Source organism: Zingiber officinale, chromosome 4A (assembly GCF_018446385.1).
Source record: "Zingiber officinale cultivar Zhangliang chromosome 4A, Zo_v1.1, whole genome shotgun sequence".
NCBI lineage: Eukaryota > Viridiplantae > Streptophyta > Magnoliopsida > Zingiberales > Zingiberaceae > Zingiber > Zingiber officinale.
This window is the reverse complement of record NC_055992.1, coordinates 157,625,152-157,640,125: the sequence shown is the minus strand read 5'-3', so window position 1 is coordinate 157,640,125 and position 14,974 is coordinate 157,625,152. Positions and strand designations below refer to the sequence as shown.

Genomic DNA, 14,974 nt, shown 5'->3' with positions numbered 1-14,974 from the left:
TATAAAATTTACAATAAAAATAAAAAATCATCCCAAAATTAGCAATAAAAACAGACATTCGTCGTAAAATTTGTGACAAAAATAAAAATTCGTCGCTAATTCGTTACAATTTTTCACTCATCACAAACACAAATTGTGACAATTTTTTTTGTCACAAAAATTTCAACAAAAAATTTTTTCGCCAACAATTTGTGATGAAAAAAAGTTTAGCATAAATTTGAAACAAAAAAAAAAGAATTGTCATGAATTTTTGACGAAAAATATTTTCATCGCAAATTTATGAAATTTTGCAATTAACAAATTTGTTGCAAAAGACGTTGCAAACTCAACATTATTTTAACAGATTTCTGCTTCCAAAACTTATCAGCAACCCTACAAAACAATACAAATTCCATAAACAACCAAAACTTATCAAAACAATACAAAACAACATATCAACACCACATTATCAACATTAACAACAAACAAAACAATACAAAGTCCAAAACTTATCAATAACCAAAACTTATCAACACCACACTAACAACATTAACAAACATACCACATTAACAACATTAATAACAAAACAAATGGACAACAAACAACAAAACATAACAACAAATGAGGTTGAAATATGATCTTTGTATCATATAGTATTGATTTCATTATTTAGTCCACTCTCTTTAGTGTGACAGAAATGAGTTCACACAAATTGAGACCAATGAACATACAAAAAGCAAAGGGCATCCAAAGAAATCTTGTCGTTGGACAATTAAGTTTTAAGAAACACTCATAAGACTCCAGATGCTAAAAAGAAACAATTAAGTTTAAACAGTTGCAACCTTTTTTCTCGGTGTTTCTTCAGTACCTGAAAGGAGAGTACTAAAATGAATATCATTCATGGGGAATCTGTCGACTATTTGTCAACCATCTAATATCAGTTTAGGATATTACAAATTCGAAGAAGAAAAAGTTAATACCTTGTCTGAAATTGTTCTTGAACCTTTGTGGCATATGACGGAGATATCTCATCCTTCCAGTACCAGTTGTGTTCCTTCTGATTGCCTTCACAATCCAATTATCTGTTGCAAGAACAAACTTGCTACAAGAAATAGGAGAAATCAGGAAGAAAAAACTAATATCATATTGAGGTATCATTCAGCAACTTTTATGACTAGCTGGAGATTGGTTTATGCTACAGATTTTTCTTTTTTTAAAAAAAAAAAAAAATCCAGACTATTTGACATGCCAAAAATTAAGAAAATGTAGTGGAGAGGGAAGAAGTAGAAGGGCAACATGAGAAAAATCGATCCTAAAGAAAGGCAACAATGGAATTAAGAACATCTAATGTTTCATATCAGTAGCAAAATCAATAGATAGTAAAATGCCAAATCACTCTATCTGTACATGTTCCACACAAGATTGCTTCGGGATCTGAAAGGTATTTAACATTCCAGAAGTAGTATTTCCAGAGATTGCTGACCATCTCCTTTCTGGACGAAGTAAATTGTGCCCTTAACACCCTCACTGCTACCCAGGACAGCCACAGCTTTCACCATTTCCTTAGGTGTTCCACGCATCAGACATCAAACATAAGGATCGGAAAGGAATGGCACGAACATCACACGGTTAAAGACATCACTAAATGTCTCAAAATAAGTAGCATTTGATCACAGAATTAATATATGGCCACTAGATGAGAAGCAATTGATCTCTTTTTCCAAGTGCAAAAAGGAATACAACCCAACAAAAGCTACGATCAGAATAAACGGTAAACAAATACCATCAACTCAAGAGTCAAATTTATTTAAATCTGAGGGGAAACTCCACATTTTCTTCACAAAATCAAATCAAAGTAGCCACATATTAAAATCCAGCAAAAAATGGAGTGATAAAATCTGGAGAACGAGAAAAAAAAACAACATGATGGAAGGCAAGTTTTAGATCCAAAAGTATACCTCATATCACTAGGCTATATATACACACATGGAAATGTTATGTTGCACACTTAACGGTGAACACTTGGAGTTAATCTTTTTAATTTATTTTTAGGATTTAAGGTTTACTCTATAATATTTAGACTAATTAAAAGAAATAAAAAAAAAAAATAACACTAGGTGCACATAGGATGAGCATAAATGAGTGTATAATATATCATCCCTTTATATATATATTCTAGGTAGATGACATTTTTTTGATAATTGATTTATCAAATAAACATGTACAATTATGTGCACTAAGAAGTTAACCTCTAGAATATTAATTTCCACTAGAATTCAAATCTTAATGCTCAAAGTTATACCTCTAAGTCCTTTATCACTGTATTAGCAACATAAAAAGTGATTATATGCATAAAAAATATAAAGAAAACTCATCAAAATTGCAAACTCCATGTAATTAGTATGGATTTGTTTACTAGTCAATTGCACGGCTTTAAAATTAAAGATGGAGAGTTAATTATCCAAATGCATGATCAATTAGAGCAAAAATAATATTATTCATCTCGGTAATCCGTGAGAGCTGCTTAAGACAAAACTTCTAATAAAAAATAAAAAAATATATATAACTTTGATGAATATCTTTCAGAAAAAGGTAAAGTATAGGGTCGAAATGATTATTTACCCCCCAAATTTAGCTTTCTGAGTACAAAAGGAATCGTTGGTGGGGTCGAACGGTATTCTTCCCGCGAGCCATTCGGAATTGGAAGCGGATGATGGCCGAACGGCTCTCTTCGTCCGTGGCCCACTGCCTCCTCCCCGCCCCCAATCTGCCGCGCGCCGCCGCCCTCCCCCACCGCCGGAGCCGCCTCTCTCCTTCCCGTTCTCTTCCGTCCGTCACTGCCCTCCTCCTCGCCTCTCCCCCGCTAGCATCTCCTATCCCCTGCCGATTCCAGGTCTGCTCGCCCTTCTGCCTTCCTCCTCCTCTTCCATAGCGCTGATGCTCGATTCGTGCTTTCTCCGCTGCAACTTCCACAGAGGCTGGCGGTTGGTGGCACTGGAAGGGTGATGTCGGTGCCGTGCACGGATACCGACCCGGCGCAGCTGAGAAGCGCGAGGGAGGACATCAAGGAGCTTCTCAACAAAACCTTCTGTCATCCTATTTTGGTATTCTTTCCTAGTTATGATACTAATCTGACTCTGAATCTCTGAGACAATAACTGATGCTTATGATTTCCGCATCTCACTGATCCAACTGTTACATTGTGGCTAATGACCATTTTTTTGAAATTATATACCACTGTGGGCTGATTTATTTTGCTCTTTCTAGCAAGTTTTCTAGATCTGATTAGGCCTTGGTGATAGTGATTTCCTTTTTGGAGAAGCATAGTTGTTTTGCGTATGAATATTTGATGTCTGGATCATGCTTTTTAGTTAGACAAATCTTATACCAAGATACTGGGTCTTCTTCTTCCTCCTCTCCCTTTTAATAACGGCCTTTATGGGGGCAAGCATATAATGGAATGATGGGGAAGTAAGGACCTAGCCTGTTTAGCATGAAGATATTCTAAGACAACTCTCCATTAAGAATTATCAGGATTCTAGGCATACAGCTACCCATCACATTATGATAGGATGATGCCTTAACCCTTTCTGAACAACTTTATGCTTTAATATTCTGGGTTCTACTTATCTAGCCCAGTTTTGATTAAAATCAAAACCAGTTGTAGTTGATGTTAATCCACAATTATGGAAAAATTCCGACGCCATATGCATCTATTAGCAAGATTAGTGTTCCAACATGAAATTGTATAGATTCATCAGGGATTCAAGGTTATCTAGTTTCTAAATCAGTGGATCATCATTACTATCTAAAGCTTGCTTTACAATTGTACATGGTAAGGTAACATTTGATAGATCCATGGCTAATAGGTTCGTTTGGGATGGCATGATGCTGGTACATACAACAAAAATATTGAGGAGTGGCCAAAATGTGGTGGAGCTAATGGAAGCTTGCGATTTGAAATAGAACTGAAACATGCAGCCAATGCTGGTAATCACTCATTTGCAAACAGAATTTGAATTCCTATTGAGCTCGAGTGATGCCATCTTAGTACTACAGGTCTTGTAAATGCTCTAAAGCTTATTCAGCCCATTAAGGACAAGTACCCAAACATTACATATGCAGATTTATTCCAATTAGCCAGTGCTACAGCAATCGAGGTTATTTTCTTAAACTACGTGCATTAAGTGCTACTCACTTTTAATCTAGTACTATATTATTATACTGAAGTTTTTATTTTATGTTGTCTCTCAGGAGGCTGGTGGGCCCCAAATTCCTATGAAATATGGAAGGCTAGATGTTTCCGGGCCTGAACAGTGCCCAGAGGAGGGCAGACTTCCTGGTGAGAAAGTAGAAATGCATACATTTTGAATTTTTCATTAGGTGTTTGTCTTTGAATATTTACTCATTTCTGGGCATTCCGTCATTAAAACTAACCTATGCAAGTTTGTAAAACACTTTTGGAACTAAAGACACTATTCTAACATCATTTATACTTGTGTAGTTCTGTTGAAGTGTGTCTCTGGAGAAATTTGAAATTCTACTAATCATTTGAGCTTCTACTGTTAGAAGAGCCTTTTCTTAGCACTATCACAAAAGTTAAAGTGCATTTTTAACTAAAAATCGAAGCTAAAGTAGATCACCAACTTTGTCCAACATCAGCTAAGTAGATCTCATGGTCATGATGTGTTTCTATTTTATATCCTTGTTCATGAAATTATGCAGATAGCTGCTTCAAAATCAGCATCTGTTTTAAGTGTCCTAGGATTGAGTTATCTAAAACACATTCAAGATTTGAGGTGTAAGATTTGTTTCAGATGCTGGCCCACGCTCACCTCCTGATCATCTTCGAGATACATTCTACAGGATGGGCCTCAATGACAAGGTCTGTATCATGTAAAACTTTCACATGGATTGCTTGAGAAAATCTCTCTTAATCTTCTTGTATTTGTCCTGCAGGAGATTGTGGCCCTATCTGGTGCTCATACACTGGGGCGGTCCAGACCAGATCGTAGTGGTTGGGGAAAACCAGAAACTAAGTATACAGTATGTTGGCAGCTTTTTAGCTTGTGTTTGATTGACAATAACCACACATTTGGTTCGCATAAATAATAATTCTATTTCTTATGAATTTCTATCTTACATTTGGTTTGAACAATATCCCAGATCCAAATTTCTATGAAAAATTTGTGACTCATCTTAGTCATTCCTCCCATAGACCTAACTGATAGCTTTTTGTAACTTATCATATTTGTTTTTTTCTTCTGAAAATTTGCTAAAGAAACTTTTTTGCTGCTAGTATATTTTGGTCTTATGAGGCTGTCCAATGTCTATTACTTGATAATAAATCATCCATTCCATTCCATCAATCAAATTATGGATTATATATTCCTTTTATATCTCTACTATATCATTTTTTCAAGAATAATTATTTTTATTCCTACTCAGTTCCATTCATGAACCAAACATGGTTCCTTAAATATCAAGTATTTTATTTTAAAGGAGCAATAGTGACTGATCCTGTCCGAACCAGGGTCAATGGACGCTGGGGATGTGACGCTCCCTGCTGGATCCTCGAGTGCTCCGGCGAACCTGCAACAAAACCGAGCCGGGGGGGGGGGGGTGTGTCCCGGCGACGGCCCTCCGACGCTCAAGTTAGGCGAGGGAATAAGAAAGCGGCTCAGAAAATGTAGACCTGTGTACCTCCGGTTGAAGAAATGGAGGCCTTATATAGACCTCTCGAAGGAGCCTGGGCACACCAATCGAAGCGATCACCTGCTTTCGACCATGCCTAGGTGTGGGCCTGTCAGAAGGGCATCCATAAGACCATACTGCTACTGTATCAACCTTTCCGTGACGTGATGGTGGGGCCTTTAATAGTGCCATCTTGCGTACAGTCTAATCATCATGTCTTTGCTGACATATCATATCCCGAGCCGAGCGAATAGGCCGCTTGGCTAACCACTGTTCCCTCGCGACGATTCCGGTCGAGCGGACACCTCCGCTCGGCCATTCTGTCCTCGGCCGAGCGGACACCTCCGCTCGGCCATTCGGCTCCGGTTCTGCTTTGGCGTCGGAAACCCAAACCTTTAGCTGGGTAATCTCCCATCTGTGGGTCCCCCATTCTTACCGCCGGATCACTTGCCTCCCCTTCAAGTCTAGTCGAAGGAGGCAGTGAGTCCGACTGACTGGACTGTGTGTCCGAGCGGGCGGTCGTCGCCTTATCGCTGCTGCTGATATCCCTTGAGCCGCTCGGCCCTCATGCCAAATTTATCCGCTCGGCTCTTCACTTTGTATGCCTTGGCGCCCAATGTGGATGTTTGCTTGTCTAAATCCTCTTGAAAATCGCGCAAGTCTTTTTCATTATCCCGAAGCATGCGCGGTATGGGCGCGTTAATTGCGCTTGGTGACAGAGCGCCACGTGGCTCGTCTCTAGTGGCGGTGACGCTCCGTACGATGGGACGCCCTTTGTTTTGAAATGAATGGCTAGATGATGAGCTCGTCGGCGCGGATAACGACTCGATCTTTAACGACGGAGCTCGTCGGTCTTCCGCTCGGGGATTTATAGACGCCTCGCCTCGATTTTTAACGTCGGAGCTCGACGGCGGATATTTATAGCGGCCGGTTTCGATCTTTAACGATCGAGCTCGTCGGCCGGATATTTATAGCGGCGCGTTTCGATCTTTAACGACGGAGCTCGTTGGCGCGGATATGGTCGGCCGGCTCTCGATCTTTAACGACGAGCTCGTCGGCGCGGTATAGACGCCGGCTTGCCTCTCGATTTTTAACGTCGGAGCTCGACGATGCGGATATTTATAGCCGGTCGGCGGTTCTCGATTTTTAACGACGGAGCTCGTCGCGGATATTTATAGCCGGGCGGCTCTCAATCTTTAACGACGGGCTCGTCGGGGATATTTATAGCCGGTCGGCCTCTCGATCTTTAACGACTGAGCTCATCGGTCTTCCGCTCGGTATAGATGCCGGCTCGTCTCTCGATCTTTAACGTCGGAGCTCGACGGCGCGGATATTTATAGCCGGGGCTCTCGATCTTTAACGACGGAGCTCGTCGGCGCTGGGCTAGACGGCCTCTCGATCTTTAACGACGAGCTCGCGCGGATATTTATAGCCGGCCGGCCTCGATCTTTAACGACGAGCTCGCTTCCTTCCGCCGGATTTATGACGCCTACTGCCTCGATCTTTAACGCCGGAGCTCGACGGCGCGGATATTTATAGTCGGTCGACGCGGCTCTCGATCTTTAACGACGGAGCTCGCCGGGATATTTATAGCCGGTCGGCTCTCGATCTTTAACGACGAGCTCGTCGGCGTCGTATACGCCGGCTCGGTTCTCGATCTTTAACGACAGAGCTCGTTGGTCTCCGCTCGGGATTTATGTATCGCCTCTCGATTTTAACGCTCGGAGCTCGACGCGGATATTTATAGCCGGCCGGCGCTCTCGATCTTTAACGACGAGCTCGTCGGCGTGGATATTTATAGCCTATCCTCTCGATCTTTAACGACGAGCTCGTCGGCGACGCCGACTCGTGTCTCGATCTTTAACGACGGAGCTCGCTCGGCCTTCCGCCGGATTTATAGACGCCGCCTATCGATTTTAACGCCGGAGCTCGACGGCGGATATTTATATGCCGGCGGCCTCGATCTTTAACGACGAGCTCGTCGGATATTTATAGCCGGTTGCCGGCTCGATCTTTAACGACGAACTCGCTTGCGGATATTTATAGCCGGCGCTCGATCTTTAACGACGGAGCTCGCGGGCGCGGATATTTGCGCGCCTCTCGATCTTTAACGACGAGCTCGCTTGGCTTCCGCTCGGGATTTATGACGCCTGCCTCGATTTTTAACGCGGAGCTCGACGCGGATATTTATAGCTCGGCCGCCTCTCGATCTTTAACGACGAGCTCGTCGGCTTTATAGCCGCCGGTACGGCTCTCGATCTTTAACGACGAGCTCGCCGGTCTTCCGCTAGGGATTTATACGCCTGCCTCGATTTTAACGTCGGAGCTCGACGACGCGGATATTTATAGCTGGGCGCGACTCTCGATCTTAACGACGGAGCTCGTCGGCGCGGATATTTAGGCTAGACGGCCTCTCGATCTTTAACGACGAGCTCGTCGGTCTTCCGCTCGGATTTATAGACGCCGGCTCGTCGATCTTTATCTTTTGATATTTATAGCCGATCGGCGCCGCGCTCGATCTTTAACGACGGAGCTCGTATATTTATACCTCTCGGGCTCTCGATCTTTAACGACGGAGCTCGTTGGGCTTTTAAGCCTAATTGACAATGTTTACCCGGCCGAACCAAGACAGGTCTTGAATCGAGCCTGCTGCATAATATACCTCCTACCGAAAGCAGCTCGGGGCCTTCGTCGTCGAGCGCTTGGCTCCGATAAGTTACCTCCGGCCGAGCGGCACGGGGCCTTCGGTTTTTTATGCCGATGAAAGGATATCGCACGCCCGGCCGAACGGCTTGGGCCTTCGTCCTTGAGCATTTTGCTCGAATAATTTACCTCCGGCCGAACGGTACGGGGCCTTCGACACTCGAGCGTTTGGCTCGGATAATTTACCTCCGGTCGAACGGTCCGGGGCCTTCGATCCTCGAGCCTTTGGCTCGGATAATTTACCTCCTGCCGAACGGTCCGGGGCCTTCGATCCTCGAGCCTTTGGCTCGGCTAATATACCTCCGTCCGAACGGTACGGGGCCTTCGATCCTCGAGCGTTTGGCTCGGATAATTTACCTCCGGCCGAACGGTCAGGGGCCTTCGATCCTCGAGCCTTTTGGCTCGGCTAATATACCTCCGTCCGAATGGTACGGGGCCTTCGATACTCGAGCGTTTGGCTCGGATAATTTACCTCCGGCCGAACGGTCGGGGGCCTTCGATCCTCGAGCCTTTGGCTCGGCTAATATACCTCCGTCCGAATGGTACGGGGCCTTCAATCCTTGAGCCTTTGGTTCGGCTAATATACCTCCGTCCGAACGGTACGGGGCCTTCGATCCTCGAGCCTTTGGCCCGAACGGTACGGGGCCTTCGATCCTCGAGCCTTTGGCTCGGATAATTTACCTCCGGCCGAACGGTCCGGGGCCTTCGATCCTCGAGCCTTTGGCTCGGCTAATATACCTCCGTCCGAACGGTACGGGGCCTTCGATCCTCGAGCCTTTGGCTCGGATAATTTATCTCCGGCCGAACGGTACAAGGCCTTCCCATCAAGCTCGGGGCTCGGCTAATATACTCCCGGCCGAGCGGCACGGGCTTCCCATCGAGCTCTTGGCTCGGTTTATACACTCCCGGCCGAGCGGCACGGGGTCTTCCCATCGAGCTCGGGGCTCGGCTAATATACTCCCGGCCGAGCGGCACGGGCTTCCCATCGAGCTCTTGGCTCGGTTTATACACTCCCGGCCGAGCGGCACGGGCTTCCCATCGAGCTAGGGGCTCGGCTTATACTCCCGGCCGAGCGGCACGGGGTCTTCCAATCGAGCTCGGGGCTCGGCTTATACTCCCGGCCGAGCGGCACGGGGTCTTCCCATCGAGCTCGTGGCTCGGTTTATACACTCCCGGCCGAGCGGCACGGGGTCTTCCCATCGAGCTCGGGGCTCGGCTTATACTCCCGGCCGAGCGGCACGGGCTTCCCATCGAGCTCTTGGCTCGGTTTATACTCCCGGCCGAGCGGCACGGGGTCTTCCCATCGAGCTCGGGGCTCGGCTAATATACTCCCGGCCGAGCGGCACGGGCTTCCCATCGAGCTCTTGGCTCGGTTTATACTCCCGGCCGAGCGGCACGGGGTCTTCCAATCGAGCTCGGCTAATATACTCCCGGCCGAGCGCACGGGCTTCCCATCGAGCTCTTGGCTCGGTTTATACTCCGAGCGGCACGGGGTCTTCCCATCGAGCTCGTGGCTCGGCTAATATCGCCCTGCCGAGCCGGCACGGGCTTCCCATCGAGCTCTTGGCTCGGTTTATACTCCCGGCCGCACGGGGTCTTCCAATCGAGCTCGGGCTCGGTACCCCGGCCGAGCGGCACGGGTCTTCCCATCGAGCTCGGGGCTCGGCTAATATACTCCCTACCGAGCGGCACGGGCTTCCCATCGAGCTCTTGGCTCGGTTACCCCGGCCGAGCGGCACGGGTCTTCCCATCGAGCTCTGGGCTCGGATACTCCCGACCGAGCGACACGGGCTTCCCATCGAGCTCTTGGCTCGGTTTATACTCCCGGCCGAGCGGCACGGGTCTTCCAATCGAGCTAGGGCTCGGCTTATAGTCCCGGCCGAGCGGCACGGGCTTCCCATCGAGCTCTTGGCTCGGTTTATACACTCCCGGCCGAGCGGCACGGGGTCTTCCCATCGAGCTCGGGGCTCGGCTAATATACTCCCGGCCGAGCGGCACGGGCTTCCCATCGAGCTCTTGGCTCGGTTTATACTCCCGGCTGAGCGGCACGGGGTCTTCCCATCGAGCTCGGCTTATATTCTCCCGACCGAGCGGCACGGGCTTCCCATCGAGCTCTTGGCTCGGTTTATACACTCCCCGCCGAGCGGCACGGGGTCTTCCCATCGAGCTCTTGGCTCGGTTAATATACTCCCGGCCGAGCGGCACGGGCTTCCCATCGAGCTCTTGGCTCGGCTTATACTCCCGGCCGAGCGGCACGGGCTTCCCATCGAGCTCTTGGCTCGGTTTATACTCCCGGCCGAGCGGCACGGGGTCTTCCAATCGAGCTCGGGGCTCGGCTTATACTCCCGGCCGAGCGGCACGGGCTTCCCATCGAGCTCTTGGCTCGGTTTATACACTCCCGGCCGAGCGGCACGGGGTCTTCCCATCGAGCTCGGGGCTCGGCTAATATACTCCCGGCCGAGCGGCACGGGCTTCCCATCGAGCTCTTGGCTCGGTTTATAATCCCGGCCGAGCGGCACGGGGTCTTCCAATCGAGCTCGGGGCTCGGTTTATACACTCCCGGCCGAGCGGCACGGGGTCTTCCAATCAAGCTCGGGGCTCGGTTTATACACTCCCGGCCGAGCGGCACGGGGTCTTCCCATCGAGCTCGGGGCTCGGCTAATATACTCCCGGCCGAGCGGCACGGGCTTCCCATCGAGCTCTTGGCTCGGTTTATACACTTCCGGCCGAGCGGCACGGGGTCTTCCCATCGAGCTCGGGGCTCGGCTAATATACTCCCGGCCGAGCGGCACGGGCTTTTAGCTCGAGGAACTATAATAAATCTTACAACGGAAAGAGGATAACTGAAGAACTGACCTGCCGACCAGCGAGGGTTCTGACCCAATTTCTCGACTCCCGAATACCCGTGGAGTGATGAAGAATATATATACTTGTCGAAACTCATCATGGCTTCCTCGTCGGACCGATATCGGTGCAGGAGTTACTCCCACTTGAGTGCTGGTCGGACCCTTATTTTGCCCCCATTTCTAATGCTTCTCCGGTCGTTCCTCCTGGGCCGCTCAGATATCCGCTCAGCTTGAGCCTTCTGTTTCTGTTGCTCCACGAGCTTAGCTGCTCTTGCCTCAATTAGAGCTTCGAGTTTCTCCTGGGAGAGCGTCACGGTGAGGTCGTCCAGCTTCGTCCATCTATTCCGCTCGGATACAGGCGCGTTCCCACAGACGGCGCCAATTTGATCCTGTCCGAACCAGGGTCAATGGACGCTGGGGATGTGGCGCTCCCTGCTGGATCCTCGAGTGCTCCGGCGAACCTGCAACAAAACCGAGCCGGGGGGGTGTCCCGGCGACGGCCCTCCGACGCTCAAGTTAGGCGAAGGAATAAGAAAGTGACTTAGAAAATGTAGACTTGTGTACCTCCGGTTGAAGAAATGGAGGCCTTATATAGACCTCTCGAAGGAGCCTGGGCACACCAATCGAAGCGATCACCTGCTTTCGACCATGCCTAGGTGTGGGCCTGTCAGAAGGGCATCCATAAGACCATACTGCTACTGTATCAACCTTTCCGTGACGTGATGGTGGGGCCTTTAATAGTGTCATCTTGCGTACAGTCTAATCATCATGCCTTTGCTGACATATCATATCCCGAGCCGAGCGAATAGGCCGCTCGGCTAACCACTGTTCCCTCGCGACGATTCCGGCCGAGCGGATACCTCCGCTCGGCCATTCTGTCCTCGGCCGAGCGGACACCTCCGCTCGGCCATTCGGCTCCGGTTCTGCTTTGGCGTCGGAAACCCAAACCTTTGGCTGGGTAATCTCTGGTTCCGCTCGGACGGGACCCCATCTGTGGGTCCCCCATTCTTACCGCCGGATCAGTGACTGTTGTTTAAGGTGATGACCAATAAGAAATCTTCTACCTTATCATCTTTGAAATATTTCCAGTAGAAATTTTTTCTTGGATGGCATAAGTTCAAGGTTCATGTCATTTAATTAAATAAATAAATTTGACTAAATATCACTTCCTTGTGGGTTTGTAGTTAGTTGTAGAAATTAACATCTTGAAACAAATTTAGTTGCCTTGAAATGTTTGGAGGATAAGCTGACAAAACTGAAAACTCCTGGAAAACCAGAAAAATGGAAGATGCAATTCCTCTGGCAAGCTAGCGGTGTAGACAAGTTATGCTTTAACTTAAATTCGATGAGCTATTTTATGTACCTTAATCTTCTTTGTCTACCGCTGAAACAAAAAGGAAAATAAGCAATTCAAAAACAACTTTCATATCTTGTTAACTTGTATCCATTAAAGCTAATTAAACAACAACAATATATGGCCTTTAATTCTCTTTAACATTCCTACATCAACATTGAACAATGCTAGTATTTAAATAACTTTCATCCATTAAAGCTAATTAAACAACAACAATATTTGGCCTTTAATTCTTTTAAACATTGCCAAGTCAACAGTGCTAGTCAAAAACCATTATAGGAAGAAGTTTTGCCTCATTGCTTCATTATGGACTTAATCTGGAGCCTTTTCCCCTTGTCCCTACAAGCTTTTGCTACATTGTTCATCCATCTCCGGTTCAGTTCTCTAACGTGCTTATCAATATGAAATGTTCATTTGGAACACTCCAAGTAGCTTGCAAAGTTGCATTGATATAAGCATGTGACATGTTTTATTTCTACCTTTATTTTTAAATGGAAATGACAATATCAGGAAACAGAAGTGCTTTTAGACTAATTATAGGATGTTTGCTTCGTTCTATGTTTCAAAAGGATTCTTCTTTGCTGAGAATATAGTTAACATTCCTTTCGTAAATTTGCTAATATCCCTGCTTGATTTGTCAAATTTATTGATAGAAAGATGGGCCCGGTGCACCTGGTGGGCAGTCATGGACAGTGCAGTGGCTGAAGTTTGATAATATTTACTTCAAAGTAAGTTTCTTCCTAATCCCTCTTTGGATTGCCCAAAGTTTTATCAGCAAAATTAACTTCCAGAAACCCTTAGGAAATCAAAGAACGAAAAGATGAAGACTTGCTAGTTCTGCCGACAGATGCAGCCCTATTTGAAGACCCAAATTTTAAGGTAAATACACAATTTCTTTCTTAACAAGTAACTATTCTACCATTTCCCAAAAGCATCCAACTTGCTCTTTTATCACACATACAATCTGTAGGTCTATGCTACTAAATATGCAGAGGACCAGGATGCATTTTTCAAAGATTATGCTGAAGCTCATGCTAAACTGAGCAATTTAGGTGCCAAATTTGATCCTCCGGAGGTAGTATTAACACTTAAAATGATAATTCATACATAGACAAAAATTTTTTTTGATGCAAAGTAGTTTCCCCCGTAAATTTCTTTTGCACAAACTCTGTGATTTCGTCTTAGCCATTTCTTTTTTTTTCAGGGGATATCTATAGCTGATGATTCAAAGCCTGTTACCGCAGCAGCAACTGCAGAGCCATTTGTTGCAGCCAAGTATTCTTATGGAAAGGTACAAGATTATCTTGACCTGCCTTGCTTGCTCAAAATGTGAATTTCTTGAAAATTGAATGTTGTGGTTCTGGACATCTGCCCCTTGCTCCCGTGGCTGGACCTACGTAAATGAACACGCGTCTGAGGGCTCGCCGGGAGTCATCCCAGCAAGACCTCATAATCCCTTCTATCAAAAGAATAGAAAAGAAAATGATAGAAAGAGTCCTCTCACACCATTGCCATATCCTAGTATTTATAGAAGATGGTAGCCCAAACCCTAATGAGTTATTGGATCTCGATGGTTACAGGTCATGTGATATAGTCTGCGAATTGGATCTAAACCATATATGCTGGATCTTATTCATTGGAGAGTGGAATAGAGGAGAAAGCTATCTCTTGCAATGCAGCAAGGAATAAATAATAAGGATGATTATCATAATTATAAAATGACAGGAAAATATTTAAGATTTTTTTTAAATGTGGAATAGAATAGTTTTGTTATGAATCATCTAAAGATGTTGAGATTTGGCTTACAAAAAGTATCTAATAATATAGGAAACTTGCATGTGAATTGCAGAAGGAGCTCTCTGAGACAATGAAGGCTAAGATCAGGGCAGAGTACGAAGGATTTGGCGGCAGTCCAGATAAGCCTCTCAATTCGAATTACTTTCTAAATATCATGATCTTGATCGCAGGATTGGCCTTCGTGACATCGCTAATTGTAAACTGAGCGTTTCTTTTCTGCGTGTTGTGAAAGTGTATTTATAAATATTAATCGACTGAGTTTATTTCTATTTGGAATTGAATAAATTAAAATATGATTAAACTGCTGAAATGTGGATATGCCATTGCGTTTCCTCAGGATATTCGATTTGAATGGACATGCATTTGATGGATTTATTATGATGTATTATATATATAAGACACTTTATTGGCAAAAACACTTTCTCTTGATAACGCATGTTTATTTTAATAATTTAATTTATTAATACTTTATCAACAAAAAGCACTTTCTTGTTAATCTCTCCTCGGCAAAATTCTAAATTACGGTGAGCAATTTAGAATGAGTCAACCCTTAACAATTTTTTTAAAAAAATTTAGTTGGCATCGTGTTCTATTTACGTCG

General features: G+C 45.8%; 1 protein-coding gene across 2 annotated transcripts; it reads left to right on the top strand.

Annotated features, from left to right (window-relative positions):
* Positions 1–2,648: 2,648 nt before the first annotated feature.
* On the top strand, positions 2,649–14,714 carry LOC121971860 (probable L-ascorbate peroxidase 6, chloroplastic/mitochondrial). 2 transcript variants are annotated; one of them, XM_042523330.1, is made up of 12 exons: positions 2,649–2,872; positions 2,955–3,083; positions 3,849–3,969; positions 4,039–4,139; positions 4,234–4,321; positions 4,797–4,864; positions 4,939–5,025; positions 13,230–13,304; positions 13,378–13,455; positions 13,547–13,651; positions 13,781–13,867; positions 14,426–14,714. In XM_042523330.1, exons 1-12 carry the CDS (start codon positions 2,690–2,692, stop codon positions 14,576–14,578), a joined length of 1,275 nt encoding a protein of 424 aa, XP_042379264.1. In that variant the 5' UTR covers positions 2,649–2,689; the 3' UTR covers positions 14,579–14,714. The 2 variants fall into 2 exon arrangements, with proteins under 2 accessions (XP_042379264.1, XP_042379265.1); XM_042523331.1 differs by having other exon boundaries at positions 14,404–14,539.
* Positions 14,715–14,974: the final 260 nt, after the last annotated feature.

What these genes read in the sequence shown, in the direction of transcription:
- LOC121971860 (XM_042523330.1), top strand. Translation starts at nt 2,690, where the DNA reads ATGATGGCCGAACGGCTCTCTTCGTCCGTGGCCCACTGCCTCCTCCCC. An exon ending in TTGAAGACCCAAATTTTAAG is followed by an intron (nt 13,456 to 13,546) that starts GTAAATACACAA and finishes TACAATCTGTAG; the next exon opens with GTCTATGCTACTAAATATGC. An exon ending in CCAAATTTGATCCTCCGGAG is followed by an intron (nt 13,652 to 13,780) that starts GTAGTATTAACA and finishes TTTTTTTTTCAG; the next exon opens with GGGATATCTATAGCTGATGA.